General features: G+C 40.0%; 1 protein-coding gene across 10 annotated transcripts in view; it reads right to left on the minus strand.

The window, feature by feature from the left end:
* The window catches only part of grik4 (glutamate receptor, ionotropic, kainate 4), a 734,878-nt gene that overhangs the window by 69,328 nt on the left and 647,331 nt on the right, over positions 1-18,219 (minus strand). For all 10 annotated transcript variants that reach the window (XM_057839364.1, XM_057839368.1, XM_057839359.1 and 7 more), the window contains one exon: positions 9,022-9,129. In XM_057839364.1, the coding sequence (XP_057695347.1) occupies positions 9,022-9,129 (108 nt within the window). The remainder of the gene's footprint in view (positions 1-9,021; positions 9,130-18,219) is intronic.

An 18,219-nucleotide genomic window follows, 5' to 3' on the forward strand; every position in this document is an offset into this window, starting at 1 on the left:
TTTATCAAGTAAATTTCCCCCAAAATTGCGACTTATACTCCGGTAAGACTTATATATGTTTTTTTTCTCTTTGTTGGGCATTTTCTGGCTTGTGCGACTTATACTCAGGTGCGACTTGTAGTCCGAAAAATACGGTAATAACTTCCTGATTGAAGGTGCAATCTTTTTCATATTTGGCATGAATGTGAAGTATTTCAGCCTGCACATGACTTTATTGAAATATTACTCATTACGCCTGGCGCCCCCTAGTGGGAACAGGAAACACACTTTTCATTAAATAGAAAGGCTCCTGCTTCTCAGGGTCAAAAATCAATTGACCTCAAACCTGAATCAGCGGAGCCTTAAGACATGTGTTCAGGTGCCTGATCAACAATTTTGTTTCGTTAAAGCAGAGGGGTCCAAAAGGAAAGTCATAATGACCGTGTTCAGGTGCCTAATAAACAATTTTGTTTTGTTAAAGCAGAGGGGTCCCATAGGAAAGTCATAATGACCGTCGCCATTTTCTCTCCCCACTCATTCTGAACATTCAGACATGCAATATATCTGCCTGGATATCTGTCTGTTGTCGACTGCCACCGCCCCGACCTGCCTGCCCTTCCACTTTGTTTGACGTCCGAGTTGCGCCATACGCGAGGGCCCGTTCAGTCCTGCTTGCAGGGCTAGTTTCTTTTTTAAATATATTTTTGGACCAAAGCCATTGAATTTTTAAAGACGAAAACATGTTGAGTATTCGTCGACCATAACCACAGGCGGAGTTAAGCTTTTGTGGCAGGAGGGGGCAAAAATGTTGATGACCCGGAAACGCAATGTAAGAACTTACCAGATACAGTGGGGCAAATAAGTATTTAGTCAACCACTAATTGTGAAAGTTCTCCCACTTGAAAAGAGAGGCCTGTAATTGTCAACTTGGGTAAACCTTAACCATAAGAGACAGAATGTGGAAAAAAAAAAAAAAAAACTGATAATCACATTGTTTGATTTTTAAAGAATTTATTTGCAAATCATGCTGGAAAATAAGTATTTGGTCAATACCAAAAGTTCATCTCAATACTTTGTTGTGTACACTTTGTTGGCAATAACGGAGGCCAAAAGTTTTCTGTAACTCTTCGCAAGCTTTTCACACAATGTTGCTGGTATTTTGGCCCATTCCTCCATGCAGATCTCCTCTAGAGCAGTGATGTTTTGGGGCTGTCGTTGGGCAACACAGACTTTCAACTCCCTCCACAAATTTTCTATGGGGTTGAGATCTGGAGACTGGCTAGGCCACTCCAGGACCTTGAAATGCTTCTTACGAAGCCACTCCTTTGTTGCCCTGGCTGTGTGTTTGGGATCATTGTCATGCTGAAAGACCCAGCCACGTCTCATCTTCAATGCCCTTGCTGATGGAAGGAGATTTTCACTCAAAATCTCTCGATACATGGCCCCATTCATTCTTTCCTTTACACAGATCAGTCGTCCTGGTCCCTTTGCAGATAAACAGCCCCAAAACATGATGTTTCCACCTCCATGCTTCACAGTGGGTATGGTGTTCTTCGGATGCAATTCAGTATTCTTCTCCTCCAAACACGAGAACCTGTGTTTCTACAAAAAAGTTCTATTTTGGTCTCATCTGACCATAACACATTCACCCAGTCCTCTTCTGGATCATCCAAATGCTCTCTAGTGAACCGCAGACGGGCCTGGACGTGTACTTTCTTCAGCAGGGGGACACGTCTGGCAGTGCAGGATTTGAGTCCCTGGCAGCACAATGTGTTACTGATGGCAGACTTTGTTACTGTGGTCCCAGCTCTCTGTAGGTCATTCACTAGGTCCCCCTGTGTGGTTCTGGGATTTTTGCTCACCGTTCTTGTCATCATTTTGATGCCACGGGGTGAGATCTTGCATGAAGCCCCAGATTGAGGGAGATTATCAGTGGTCTTGTATGTCTTCAATTTTCTAATAATTGCTCCCACAGTTGATTTCTTTACACCAAGTGTTTTACTTATTGCAGATTCAGTCTTCCCAGCCTGGTGCAGGCCTACAATTTTGTCTCTGCTGTCCTTCGGCAGCACTTTGGTCTTGGCCAATAGTGGAGTTTGGAGTGTGACTGACTGAGGTTGTGGACAGGTGTCTTTTATACCAATAATGAGTTAAAACAGGTGCCATTAATACAGGTAACGAGGTAGGAGTAGTTCGACCTCTTTGACAGCCAGAAATCTTGCTTGTTTGTAGGTGACCAAATACATATTTTCCTCTCTAATTTAGAAATAAATTAAGCAACAGTGTGTGAAAAGCTTGTGAAGAGTTACAGAAATTGTTTGACCTCCGTTAGTGCCAACAAAGGGTACATAACAAAGTATTGAGATGTACTTTTGGTATTGACCAAATACTTATTTTCCACCATGATTTGACAATAAATTATTTAAAAATCAAACCATGTTATTTTCTGTTGTTTTTTTTCCACATTCCGTCTCTCATGGTTGAGATTTACCCATGTTGACAATTACAGGCCTTTCTAATCTTTTTAAGTAGGAGAACTTGCACAATTGGTGGTTGACTAAAATGTTTATTTGCCCCACGGTATATGCTCGGACAGTAGCTTAGCCCATACTCGTACATAAGGCCATCCCAGCTGTGTGTGTGTGTGTGTATTTAGGGATGTGTGTGCGTGCGTGTGTGAGAGCGCACATTTTTTCTGTCTTACCGAGTGGAGAAGAAGACGCCTCATCCATTTTGATTGAATATTGCAGCCAGGAACGTTTATAATCATACGTTGAAAATGAGCATTTCTTTTTTTCCCATCATTTTTTTAGGGTTAGGGCAAACTGAAACTCCGCTCACCCTTTTGGCTATGCTCTCCGGCATTTCATGGTCCGCATCTTGAATCCTTGGTTCTCGCTCAGTAGTTATTGTTGCTTTGAAAGCTTAGGTTTGAAAATATTACATAAATCCATCTGGCCTCTTTTGTCCTTAGGTGTTTTTTTTTTTGGGCGAAGCAAAGCAAATTACCGTCTTTAAGGTGCTAGTCACATGATCTCTTTGAAAAATAATTTTGACCCATTGTAAAAATATTTTTTTTGTTCCTTTCTTTCATTTTTGTGGTTTGTTTTATTGCTTTGCAACTTTTATAGACAACATTTTATTGGCAAAGTCTTCATTTTAAAATGGAAATTGGAAATTCAATTATGTGCAATGACATATGCCCTTCTCTCCCGCCCCCTGAATTTCCGCGTATGACTATAACGCGACGATAACTTTTTGATTATTTGTCAACGAAAATGAGACGAACACTAACAAATTTAAAAAAGACTAAACCATGCGTAAAATTAATACAGTGGTATGAAAAAGTATCTGAATCTTTTGGAATTTCTCACATTTCTGCATAAAATCACTACCAAATGTGGTCTGATCTTTGTCAAAATCACACAGATGAAAAAACAGTGTCTGCTGAGCCAGAATGCACATATGACAATGCTTCTCATCAAGACAATTCTTACCAGATGTGTGTATTATAGTGGGCAGGGCAGCTTTAAACCACTCATCAGTGATCGGGCACACACCTGACTTAAATTGTTTGGTATAAAATTGGTTTCAATTGCTCTTTAAGTCTCCTTAGGCAGAGGGTTCACTTACTTATTTTCCCCCTTCTGTCATTGTTTGCATGCTATCCTCATTAAAATATTACAAACTATAAATATTTCAGTGGTTTTAGTTAAAGCAGACAGTGTTTTTACATCTGTGTGGCAAAGATCAGATTACACTCGATGCTGATTTCATGCTGAAATGTGAGAAATTCCAAAAGGTTTAGATATTTTTTCATACCACTGTGAGTATTTCATCCAAAAGACTAAGACAAAAATTAAAAGGGCCCCCTAAAGCAACACTGCTCCGAATGTATTCAATATGTTACGCAGGTTAATGTAACAGAGTCAAGTAAGGTCCATTTTGAATAGCCCTAAATTACTAAACACCTCGGGATATGCTTGAGAGTTGTATGGAAATGTTCATATGCTTTTTGACACACAAGTTAGAACTCAGCAGAAGTTCTAAGGCAAAAAAAAGTCATGACTTCTAAAGCAGCCTCTTATTCCCAGGCCAAGAAGAGTCTGGTGGTGGACTGATAAGTGTGCTGGATGCCTCATTTGGACATTAAATAGAATACTAGCACACAGGTGCCACAATATCTGCAATCCAATAAAACCAGGAGTGACGGAGGGGGAAAAAAATCATTCATCGTAACTGAATCTTTAAAACATGCCTCTTAAGAAACAATTACGGAAATTTTGTTTAAAAACAAAAAAGTCCTTTAAATGGCGTCGAATGCATTTTTGAAATCTACATTTCAGATTCCTCATTGACTTTGCATTACATCCTGAATTCACTATGGTTACTAAAATTGCAGTGTTTACTTGCTCAAGGTCTTGCAGTGCTGCCGCTTGATCAAGTCTGCACTTTTTTCTCAACAGTGGTCCACAGCAGATTTCAAGAATGCATTCGTACATGATGTACATTTTGGGGGGAAAAAATCCATAACTGTTTCTTAAATGGCATGTTTTCAGGTTCGAATTACTCTAAATAAATATTTTTCTTCCATAATTCTTGGTTTTTTATTGGCGTGCCAAAAAGTACAGTGATGTACCCTCTTCTACAAAACATTTTTTAATTCCGGTAATAGAGTGATGCCTTGAGATAACAGTTGAATTCATTGTATAACTTGTTTATGTATATGTCTCAGTAAGTCTACCGTATTTTCCAAGGGTGTAGGCTTGGCCTCAATGTTGGTAGGGACAATATAACCTTAATCATAACCTGCATGTACACATTTTGCTGGGGACGGGACATTAGTAAAACTAAACAAATTGGTAAACGGCGGTCAGGGCTACATTTCTCACCAATAAGAACCTAATTAATTGATAGGCTAAATGATTAATGCAAAATAAATCTGTATTGACTTTAGTAAATTTCACACTGTAAATTTACAGTACAATGTCTTAATCTGATAATTTTTCCTAAATCTAGTCGAATAATTTTCTTTATCTTGTTTTGAGTTTTAAAGGCTAGTTAACAGATTAATGTGTCAGATTCTTCCACTTACTTTTAGTAAATATAACCATTTATTCTTATTCAGACCAAAAATCTGAAAGTCGGTCATTTTTCACCTAACAAAAAAAAAAAAAAAAAAAAAAAAAAAAAAAAAAAAGCTTTTAAATAATGTTTTGAACAATATCTATTCTTGAATTAAGAACATTTCTGACTTTTAAAAAGATTAAATATAGAAGCTTTTTGCTTAAAATAAGACTGTTAAGCTTATTTTAAGCCAGCAATTTTTCTTATTTCATGAAATCCGAGTAAAATTTACTTGAAGCGCTGGCAGATACTTTCACTTATTTCCAGTGTTGGACACGTTACTTTAAAAAAGTAATTAGTTATAGTTACTCACCACTTCTTCCAAAAAGTAATTGAGTTAGTAACCGAATTACTCTATAGTAAAAGTAACTAGTTACCAGGGAAAGTAACTATTTCCGTTACTTTAAAAAGAAGTTGTTGTATGTCAAAGAATTTGAAATTTTCTGAGCAGTATTCGAGTCAGTTGAATAGAGAAGAACAGACAGGTAGTTGTGTTATAGTACCTTGTAATATTTATTGCACCTCACCAGCAACAGATTTATCCTACACTTGAAGTGCAACAAAAATAAACAGATTTGAATTGCTTACCACAGATGTCGACAAAAGCTTTGCCCCGGGACATACACGGTAAATTACACTTTACATGCATGTTCTTTCCTTTAATTTTAATTAAAAGACTAAGAGCTGTTAAATAAGATTCCTGCCAGGATATCAGCTTTGTGTTCATCTAAAAAAGCTCAGGTTTCACACTGAGTAAGTATACTGTAAATACTGAGAAATTATTTTATAGTTAAATATACAGAAATTTTTTTGGACCATTTTAAGTTTATGGAATGCTACGACATTTTTTCCAATGCAAAAACGTGCCGTGACTCAGACAAGGTTGAAAAACACTGGTCTAGTGAGTTGAGTCCCCTGCCTCCACCCATGCAACAATTGTTGAAAAGAAAAAAAACAACATTGTAATTTGGGTCACTTGTATCTTTATCTACCTTGTCTATTCATATTTGAAAAAGTATACATTTCCAACTCAAGCCACGGGTAAGGGAAGTTATCAAAATGCAAACAGGTTCACTTTTATAGAGTTTGACAAGCTACTGCATTTCAGTACCAAGATAAAGCGTAATAAAACGACATATAAAGACAATTTTATCTACCGGAAGCAAATAATTGGCTTTTTCCATCACACGTCTGCACTCACAGTGGTAATAAACACCATGAATTCACTACAGTGTAAAAATGGGATCAATGATTACAAACACATGCCCTGAGGGGCCCGCGGTGAAGTGATAGTCAATTCTGTGACTGTGATGGGAATTGTGTAATAAACCGCTGTATAGAGCCACGGAATAGAGTCAAAAATTCTTGCGCAGACACATGCTGGAAGCAGGTGTCTATTATTAGTTGAAGTGCTAATTCAAGAGCTCACAAAAATTCTCCAAGTTAAGAAATTCTGTACGTGCTTTGCACAAGTGAGATAAGAGAGACACAGCAATCATATCGTGATGAATGTGCTGTGAGAGTTGCTGAAAATTGCCCCCGCAGTGGTTTCTAAAGTTTGGTCCAGGGACTTGATATCTGTAAAATGAAATCAAACCTCTGAGCTTGGCCATTCATTCTATCAAACCAGCTTCCTGTTCCGAAAGAACTGCCTAATTTGTTCGGACCGCTTACATCTTCCTCCGCACCTCTTCCATGTAAAAGGAAAGATCCGTGTGAATGAGACCAAGAAAATATGTCTGTATTATTTCTCTCAGAATGCTCAGACTCCACGTTGGGCAAATTTCTTATTTACACTTTAACACCTGATTCAGGTGTGAGGAAGGAGCAGCAAGAGATGTATAAAAATTTAATATTTATGGTTGTACTGTGACAATTAACAGACAAAAGGATCAATCAAAGCAGGTGATATGCAAATTTTCAATCAAACTTGTATACATTTTTAATTTGTTAGGCAAATGCAAACAAGGTTTTTATTGTTTTATTTTCTTGAGGGATGTGGGGGACATTTAGTCTGAGTGGGCCATGTTTTGCGCCTCCATTGTAGAGGCGGCCGACCGGAGCTGTGGCCGTAAGGTGGTCAGTGCCCGTCGTGGCGGCAATCCCCAAATCCACTGGTGGACACCAGCGGTAAGGGATGCCGTCGAGCTGAAGAAAGAGTCCTACAGGGCCGTTTTGGTCCGTGGGACTCTAGGGCCATCTGACAGGTACTGGCTGGCCAAGTGGAAAAGGGTTTCGGCGGTTTGCTTAGGCAAAAACTCGGACATGGGAGGAGTTCGGCGAGGTCATGGAAAACGACTTGCGGATGGCTTCAAGGAAATTCTAGTCCACCATCCGGCGTCTCAGGAAAGTAGTGCACCATTAACACTGTTTATAGTGGAGATGGGGTCCTGCTGACCTCAAAACGGGCCGTCGTGAGTCGGGGAGGAGAATACTTTGAAGACCTTATCAATTCCACAAACACGCCTTTCTTTGAGGAAGCAGAGTCTGGGGACTTCAAGGTGGGTTCTCCTATCTCTGGGGTCGAAGTCACTGAGGTGGTTGGAAAGCTCCTTGGGGGCAGGTTCCCCAGAGTGGAAGAGCTATGCCTGGAGTTCCTAAAGGCTCTGGATGTTGTTGGGATGTCGTAGCTGACACACCACTACAACATCGCGTGGACATCAAGAAATAGGATTGGCAGACCGTGGTGGTAAGGGGATCGGAGGGTGTGTTCCAACTATAGAGGGTTCACACTCCTCAGCCTCATCGGTAAAGTCTATTCCGGGGTGCTGGAGAGGAGGGTCAGTCAGGAAGTAGACTGTCGGGTTCAGAAGGAGCAGCGTGGTTTTTGTCCTGGCCGTGGACCGGTGTACAAGCTCTGCACCCTCAGCAGGGTTCTTGAGGGTGTATGGGAGTTCACCCAACTGGTCTACATGTGGTTTATGGATTTGGAGAAGACGTTCGACCATGTTCCTCAGGAAGTCTTGTGGCGGGTGCTTCGGGACTGCAGGGTACTGAGCCCCTTGGTAAGGGCTGTTCGGTCCCTGTACGACTAGTGTCAGAGTTTGGTCCGCATTGTCAGTAGTAAGTGGAATTCATTCCCAGTTAGAGTTGGACTCCGCCAAGATTGCCCTTTGTCACCGATTCTGTTCATAAATTTTATTGACAGAATTTCTAGGTGCAACCGAATCGTTGAGGGAGTCCATTTTGGTGGCCTTAGGATTGCATCTCTGCTTTTAGCAGATGATGTGGTACTGTTGGCTTCATCAAGCCGTGATCTCCAACTCTCACTGGAGCGGTTCGGATGAAGATCAGGACCTCCAAATCTGAGACCATTGTCCTCAGTCGGAAAAGGGTGGTGTGCCCTCTCCGGGTCGGGGATGAGATCCTGCCCCAATTGAAAGAGTTCAAGTATGTTGGGGTCTTGTTCACGGGTGAGTGCAGGAGGGAGTTGGAGATCGACAGGCGGATTGGTGCAGCATCTGCACTCATGATAATGTTAGCTAATTGATCTAGCCCTCAACAACAGTGTAGACACCTTGACATGCTCACAAGGACTGGGTGGTAACATTAAGACTAGTCAACCAAAGAAAATATATGCCTATATGTGAAGGTATTTGCTAAATGAATAATTGACATTTTGAGGAATGAATCTATCTTTGATGACAAATGGTAACAGGTAGCAGAGTGAAACCAGTGAAGATGCATGATCTTTATAGTGATGAGACATCCTGACAAGGTGAATTATTAGCTCTGGCTGATACTTCTGATAAAGGCTCTCTGGGCAAAGCGATTGAACGCCGTCGTTCTACCCATCCCGAGAGGGCAGAGTTTGGCTAGAAAAATGCAAATCTGATTTGCATATGCCAATTTCTGAAATGTTACTCAAACAGAGCCAAACTAATGTCTGACTATGATGTAAGCTTGGCCACTTACTAGTATTGTAGTGATGGTGAGAGTCGTGTTGAAGAGCGTGTCGGTCACATTGACCGATGGGAGCTTCTTTTCCATAGACAGTCCATCTTCAGAGTGCCACAGGCCAATCTGCATGCACACACAATAAACACACTATCAGTCATTATGTCCAGCGGCTGGTAAAGGCCAATAGAATCGTTTGCCTGCGTTCTCTCTCAAGGAGGAACGCGATGACCTTCACAAGACGGTGGAGGATCCCCAAACGGCGACAGACATGGTGGAAATGTGAGACTTAAGGCAATTAAGAAACATAGTGCCGTTGCCGTGTTTGTGGTTGCTTGAGGAAAAAACAAACAAGCCATGCGTTCAATCAACAGTGGCATAAAGCATGTATAAAACCAATTACAAGGCCTTCCTGCGGCAGGTAGCCTCATTATTAATTTTATTAGTGAGGATTTGCTACTCTGAATGACGAGGACACATCCTAAACTGACAATACAAAGATTGAGAAATGATGGAAACTTCTGGGAAAGAAACCTGTGATCTGTTTCAATAAATGTCCACTTTGATAACATATTGTCCAGGACAAAAAAAAAAAAACCATAACACAAAACAAACAAACTCCAATATATGTGTTTTTAGTCAATGCAAACTACCGATATGCTCACCTCCCATCTAACCTTTTAACACCTCGAATTGCAAGACAGCAGGTGTGTGATTTATTCTTTTGTTATAGATGTTAAAATCTCGAAATATCGCTAATGTTTAATGTTGAACTGGACAGAGCGATGTTTTGTTTGCATACATACATCCTGTTCATGTGCTTTTGTCTTTGCAGCAATAAAAAAAAAACCCAAACAGACAGAGTAGACGTGGACTTCAATTTAGTATGTATGGGCAAAAACAGCAAGAAGAGAGCATAAAAATGGAAATGGTATTTGCTTGTAATTGAACAGTTTAGCGAACACTTGGTTAAAAAACAGAAATAAATGTGTACACTACCTTATTTTGCTAGCGTAAAAAATCATGCAATTTACTGATAAACCTTCTCTAACAAACTTAATTTCTTACTATTTTTACTATAATTACGACACGATGTGCTGCCAACATCAATCTGCACATGTCAAAATAATTTGTTCTGACCAAATTTCCGATGCATGAACATGCAAGTCCTTATCAGGTCAATCATTTTTGGGTCCATGAAAACAATGCATCCGATCATAATTTTAACCCAAAAACTAATCGGATGAAGGAAATTTTGTCAGTGTGAACATAGCCCGATCACAACATTGTAACTTCAACCAGTGGCATCAGTTTTAACATTCTGGCAGATGCATTTGTAAATGCATTTCATCACTGTTCACAATGATTATGAATTGGTATATACAGTCAACACTTGATACTGTATATATACAGTGGAGCAGATAAGTATTTAGTCAACCACTAATTCTGCAAGTTCTCCCACTTGAAAATATTAGAGAGGCTTGTAATTGTCAACATGGGTAAACCTCAACCATGAGAGACAGAAGGTGGAAAAAAACCCAGAAAATCACATTGTTTGATTTTTAAAAAAGTTATTTGCAAATCATGTTGGAAAATAAGTATTTGGTCAATACCAAAAGTTCATCTCAATACTTTGTTATGTACCCTTTATTGGCAATAACGGAGGCCAAATGTTTTCTGTAACTCTTCACAAGCTTTTCACACACGGTTGCTGGTATTTTGGCCCATTCCTCCATGGAGATCTCCTCTAGAGCAGTGATGTTTTGGGGCTGCCGTTGGGCAACACGGACTTTCAACTCCTTCCACAGATTTTCTATGGGGTTACGATCTGGAGACTGGCTAGGCCACTCCAGGACCTTGAAATGCTTCTTACGAAGCTACTCCTTTGTTGCCCTGGCTGTGTGTTTGGGATCATTGTCATGCTGAAAGACCCAGCCACGTCTCATCTTCAATGCCCTTGCTGATGGAAGGAGATTTTCACTCAAAATAACTCGATACATGGCCCCATTCATTCTCCCCTTTGCACAGATCAGTCGTCCTGGTACCTTTGCAGAAAACCAGCCCCAAAGCATGATGTTTCCACCCCCATGCTTCATAGTGGGTATGACGTTCTTCGGATGCAATTCAGTGTTCTTTCTCCTCTAAACACGAGAACCTGTGTTTCTACCAAAAAGTTCTATTTTGGTTCCATCTGACCATAACACATTCTCCCAGTCCTCTTCTGGATCATCCAAATGCTCTCTAGCAAACCGCAGACGGGCCTGGACGTGTACTTTCTACAGCAGTGGGACACGTCTGGCAGTGCAGGATTTGAGTCCCTGGTGGAGCATTGTGTTACTGATAGTAGCCTTTGTTACTGTGGTCCCAGTTCTCTGTAGGTCATTCACTAGATCCCACGTGTGGTTCTGGGATTTTTGCTCACTGTTCTTGTTATCATTTTGACGCCACGGGGTGAGATCTTGCATGGAGCCCCAGATCGAGGGAGATTATCAGTGGTCTAGTATGTCTTCCATTTTCTAATAATTGCTCCCACAGTTGATTTCTTTACACCAAGTGTTACATATTGCAGATTGAGTCTTCCGAGCCTGGTGCAGGTCTATTTACAATTTTGTCTCTGGTGTCCTTCGACAGCTCTTTGGTCTTGGCCATAGTGGAGTTTGGAGTGTCTGACTGAAGTTGTGGAAAGGTGTGTTTTGTACCGATAATGAGTTAAAACAGGTGCGGTTAATACAGGTAATGAGTGGAGTCTCGTTAGACCTCGTTAGAAGAAGTTAGACGTCTTTGACAGCCAGAAATCGTGCTTGTTTGTAGGTGACCAATACTTATTTTCCACTCTAATTTGGAAATTTTTTAAAAATCCAAAAAATGTGATTTTTTTTTTTTTTTCCCCCCACATTCTGTTTCTCATGGCTGAGGTTTACCCATGTTGACAATTACAGGCCTTTCTAATCTTTTCAAATAGGAGAACTTGCAAAATTGGTGGTTGACTAAATACTTATTTGCCCCACTGTATATATATTTTAGACAACCCTTCCTTTCTTGGTGATTTATTTCTTTTGACCTTGAATCATACAAAATTACGTCTGCAGGTTGCTTTTCCAATTTCCCAAAACATGAGATTACATCAGAGGACAATCCTTGACCTCTAATAGATATATAAATGACAACACGGGTGGGATGGACACAACAATTTTAATTTCCTCGGCACATCAAACATTCTTCTCATGCGCCACGCACAAAAATTATATAGTGATCAACATCAAATATCAGACTATATGAGTCTTTTGATTAGTGTTATTCAAGTGCTATTTTATTTTGAGGGTGATATTCATGGAACCCGACAGCAACAGTGCAGAATGTGACCAAAAAGCACACAAAATAGAAAAAAACAACCTTTCATTACATATTCATAGAGATCTTAGTGACAAAATGCGAAATACATTACATTGTCAATTCACGAGAACTTTTCTAATCATCTACGTTCAAAGTCAGTGATCCAACACATCAAGGAAACTTCTGGTTTAGAAATATGATATTATGCCATTTATCACAGTATCAACCCTTCTTCTGTTATGAAAGCTGCATAGGAAGAGCAAATGATTGCTTCTAATTTAGTCCTGATGCATTGTCGGATTCAACGTGTAACTGGGTGGAATTCAAATTAGCTATTGGACTCTTTGCTATGGGAATGTTTGTTTGTTGGAGTCAGAGTGGAGAGGAGAACAGAATCAACTATGATAAACAGAGCTGATTGAATGTGGTCATAGTTTAAAGAGGCGATTCTCATGAGTTTTCTCTGCTTTCATGTTGATCAGAGTGTCAACAATAGGAAGGTAATTCAATGGTTTTGCAGAGTTTTGTTGCAAAAACTGGCAAAAAAAACATTCTGACATCAAGCAAAGAGCACAACCTTTCCCCATTCAAACTGTAAGATGCAAATAAATAATAAAAAGTACTTGGCAAAGTTCTTCCCCTCAACTCTTTTGGTAAACATAGAACAACGCAACAATGTTATAAACAAGAAGATTAGAGTCGCCTTGATTAGGGATTATCATGCCTAAAGGAATTGCTAACTGCACAAATAGGCCATTTAGTATAGGTCTTTTGGACCAAAACACATACTTTTAGTCTTAGTCATATTTTAGTAATTTCAAAATGTGTTCATCATCATCTGGTTTTAGTCGACAAAATCTCAAACAAATTTCGTGTAGTTTTAGTCGACAGTTACTCAAAATGTCCAAAAATAATGTATCCCAACAATTTTGAATGAACATAGACAGGCACATATTGTCGCGTCCACAGGGACAACACCAACTTTGTGATGATAATACTAGGGCTGTCAAAATTATCGCGTTAACGGGCGGTAATTAGTTTTTAAAATTAATGACGTTTAAATATTTAACGCAATTAACGCATGCGCGGAACGACCCACTCACGTATTGCCGTGAACAGACTACAATGGCGCTGTTTTATGTATATTGAGAGCTAAGAGGCAGAGACAAGCGAGTGGAATGGACACAGGCATTCTTTGGAGCCCCGCTAATTACCAGTATAAACTTTGACATCTCTTCCACCATAAATATATCTAGTATGGTAAGCGATGTGGGGAGGAATGACAGGACATTATCTTTTTCTTAACACCCTGAATTGAACACAACGCAGAGAAGATATACCATTTGAAGCCACCACTGACAGTCATGGTTGACCAACTTCCCATCATGCATTTGGGCAGTTAAGAACAGTTAAGTCGCTACAGTATCATTTAGTGAAAGCACAACAAAAATAATATTCCTATCGCTCTAAAAAAAAATAATAATAATGTTCACAAAAACAAAAGCGCTCAATGCAAAGAGAACTGGCATTCCAAATAAAAATAGCTATGCAAAATAATACTCAGACTTTGGTCAAACTCTATTCAAATATTTCGTTTAGCTCAACAAATACACTAGATGGCAATATTTAGTCACAATATACAAACTATCAAAATTACTATAACTTGTACTCACATTTATCTTTTAAGAATTACAAGTCTTTCTATCCGTTGATCCCTTTCACAGAAAGAATGTTTATAATGTTAATGCCATCTTGTGGATTTATTGTTATAATAAACAAATACAGTACTTACGTACAGTATGTTGAATCTATACATCAGTCTTATCTTTCCATTCCAACATTTATTTACAGAAAAATATGGCATATTTTAGAGATGGTTTGAATTGCGATGAATTACGATTAATTAATTTTTAAGCTGTGATTAACTCTATTAAAAATTTTAATCATTTGACAGCCTTACATAATACACATTCAGCAGGAAAAGCAGTCATGTACATTATTTTCAATTGAACCCATGTAGAAGCTACAAACTGTATGTAAAAACAAGATGTCCGAGCGTTTAAGAGGATTCTCGCCCTGCTAAAGTTTATGCTAATGCTAACGTGAATGCAATGCTGACGCGACGAGTTACATTTAGTGTGTGATGATCACTCAGCACAGACCTTTAAAGTCTAAAGCAACATTGCATATTCTTTCTTGCCAAGATAAGAAAACAAATCTTACCATGTGTTTTCAAACAAGCAAGATGGAGCGCAGCCTAGCTTGAAACACGTCCTAAACTCCGGCGAAAAGAATAAGGGAAAGGCGCAGCACATCTCACATGCGTGACACGACCCAAACACTCTACGAGGCAAGCTGAAGTACTACACGTACAATATAAAAATGTCATGCTGACTCACACATTGTCAACATATGACAGAAACTATGTCGCATTTTCATCTTGTTGTCGTTTCGTCAGACCAAAATTGGCATTCATCTTGTTATGTTCAAGTCTCCCAAACCACGTTTTTAGCTCGTCATCGACATGTCATCGTCATGAAAAAATTTGTCGTCAATGAAATATTTTCGTTATCGTCATTGTTGACAAAAACAACACTGGCGTGCAGCCATATTTGCTTCTTAGCCAGCAGAAGGTCCAGTTGTGACGCAGCATTGTTATAAGGCAAAATGTCAGTGGTCCCAGCTCACACAGATTCTAAACTATTGTGGAGGAATGCGAAACGTATGGATGACTTAATTACAAGTGAAAAACAAAGATAAATGTTGTTTTGATTCCGGAAAATATGACAATAACAAAGATCGGGCATTTCACTCAATATATATTGGTGGGTGATAGAGAACCCGTGTCACATCCGTTCCTAATATGGCGGGAGCGCACGAAAATGAACCAGGGTTATAATTTTGGAAATGTAAGACTTAAACAGATACTTGAATGTACAGTACATTGGAGCCTCATGATATAAACACCTCACCTTACGGGTTTTTAATGATACGAACACCATCACAAGAGAAAATGAGTCTTGTTATGCGAGCAAATTTTCACTCTATAAGTGAAATCCAGAAAAATATCTCTCACACCGCATGTCCGAATGCCCTGGCATTCCGCCAGGTGGCATGCATGCTCTTTCTTGCTTCGTCTCTCCAAGTGTCTCGGCGTTCCGCTAAGTGGCGTAAGAACATCTCGCATCAGCAGAATCGTGCATCTGCCCACCCCAGCTACTCATCCTTGTGATAGAATTTTGTATCAAAGTGCATCCAAATTTGTGCTTACAAGTCAACATTAAACAATGTCCCCCAGGATTATGGCGACCAAAGACAGTGGTGAGAAAAACAAAAGAACACTCGGAATTGAAACAAAGCAAAAAATAATCAGAGAACATAAAAAGAGTATGTATGTTATTGATCATTGTAAAGAGCATAAGCATTCATGTTCCACAATCAGGTAACGGCTAGTACAGATTTGTACGCATTTACTGGAGTTCAATTATTTATGGAGAAAATTCACGTACTTGTTCATGGAATGGATTTCATATCATGAGGCTTCACTGTTTTGACAAAATGTACAGTATTGCTCGAGGAACCCAATTTTTTCATTTTCCTTCTGACCACTGTAAGCTTAGTCAATGGGAATAGGAACAGGAAGTCTAACCATCTTGTAATAGGGGATAATGGTTCTCTAAAAGGTCTTCAGCTAGTCCAGAACGCAGCAGCAAGACTTTTAACAGGAACTAATAGAAGAGAGCACATCACCCCTGTGCTCCAAGCCCTTCACTGGCTTCAAGTCGAGTTTAGAATTAAATTTAAAATCCTCCTTCTTACATTTAAGACCATTAATGGTTTTGGGCCATCTTATCTCACAGAGGCTCTGGTTCCATATCGCCCCAAGAGAACACTTCGTTCTCAGAATGCTGGTCTACTGGTAGTTCCCAGGGTCTGTAAAAGTACAGTATGAGCTAGAGCCTTTAGTTACCAAGCTCCTGTCTTATGGAATCCGCTTCCAGCTAATATTAAAGAGGCCGACACAGTATGTACATTTAAAATTAGACTAAAAACGTTCCTATTTGGCAAAGGTTATGGTCAGGCTAGTTGAAAACAGACTGGACTCATTCAGTCTAAGCTGCTCTAGGAGCTATAATGCTGGGGGAAGTACAGCCACTGAGTCCTATCCCGTTTTTCACTCGATCTACCAATAGCCTTTACTTTATTTTTCTTTTCTAATTCTAATATCTAGTTGACTATTCTCTTCATCACTAGTCAACCGCGGTCCCCTTTCCCCCCTCCCCATGGGGGGAGGGGCTATTTTTTCAGCCGCAGCCGCCTGTCTATCCTGACCCCTGGCTGGATGAATGTCCTCGTTGCCCCCCCACCGTCTCATCTGGCTAGATGGACCCCCTCAAGTTCCCTCTCCCCATTGCATCTCTACAAACTGGAACTCCTTCTGCCAATACCCATCATCTACCCTGGTGCATCTATAGAGCCTACCCACGTACCACGTGCTCGCTGTATGGTTCCGCCCACTTGTCCGTCATTTTGACTCTGTATTAGCATTGTTTTCAATTGATGGCGGAATTTAAAATGCATTTCATGGAAGACCCGGTGCTTTCTGATGCCGCAAACTCACTGGATCTGTTGCATAAAAGGCGTTATGAGGAAAAGCTTCGTTCTATACAGTCGCCAGATCCATATTTGATGCCCAAATCGATGTTTTTCGACCCACTGTCTTCGCCCAGTCTGCCTGACATCTGCTACGCAGATATTTACAATTATCTTGTCCACACTAAATCAGCCTATTCTCACGAAAATTTGAAAAATTTCAAGAGCTTGGAGGCTTATAAATACTTCGTTGCTGGTTAGGTGAAACAGGTCCTCGTCCACGAAAATTCGGCAGGAATCTATCTTGTGCTTGGAAAGGTGAGTTACGAAATTTTCAATTCAAAATCTTTTGTTATTGCTAACATCCACTGTCAAGTCTAATGTATTTCATGTCGTTTGTCAATGGAGTTAAGGCTTTTAATGTTTATATGGTTTAGCGATAGCACTCTCACTACATACATACGTGTATGTTGTCGGCGATTAGCCTAGCAATGATCTTAATTGTGGTTATTTGTCAGCCCCGTAGACGAGGCCAGTTTCTTTCACTTGGTACCAGCTAAATATTATTCAAAAAATAACGATGGTGGAAGAAAGGGAAGTCACAAACATCTTGAATTTGAAACTATGTCGTACTACGTCGTGTGTTGTCGGCGATTAGCCTCGCAATGATCTTAATTGTGGTTATTTGTCAGCCCCGTAGACGAGGCCAGTTTCTTTCACTTGGTACCAGCTAAATATTATTCAAAAAATAACGATGGTGGAAGAAAGGGAAGTCACAAACATCTTGAATTTGAAACTATGTCGTACTACGTCGTATGTTGTAGGCGATTAGCCTAGCAAATGATCTTAATTGTGGTTGTCAGGCCAAAACCCTCTAAATATATATTAAATGCATCTTACCGGATATAAAATGACTACTACATAGTCTGTGGTGATTTTTTGGTGTCCAGTTTTCACGTCGAATTGCAGCCGTCCATTTCGCTCTCCTCTTTGGATCCCTCGGAATACGGTAAAACTTCAAGTCTCTCCTTCCATCTTCTCTGTTAGTGCAACCAACAGCCACACACGCCTTCACCATTTTGATTATTAATGTTAAGGAGCAGAAAAACACGCCGTAAATAGGAGAAATGTACGTAGCCGTAACAGGTTAACACTATGTTTTGACGGACAAGTGAGCGGAACCATACAGCGAGCACGTGGTACGTGGGTAGGCTCTATAGCCTGTCCGTCCTGGGAGTGGACTCTCCTGACTGTGGTTCTCCCCAAGGTTTCTCTTTTCCCACTGGGTTT

This window comes from Corythoichthys intestinalis, chromosome 6 (assembly GCF_030265065.1).
Source record: "Corythoichthys intestinalis isolate RoL2023-P3 chromosome 6, ASM3026506v1, whole genome shotgun sequence".
Classification (NCBI taxonomy): Eukaryota; Metazoa; Chordata; class Actinopteri; order Syngnathiformes; family Syngnathidae; genus Corythoichthys; species Corythoichthys intestinalis.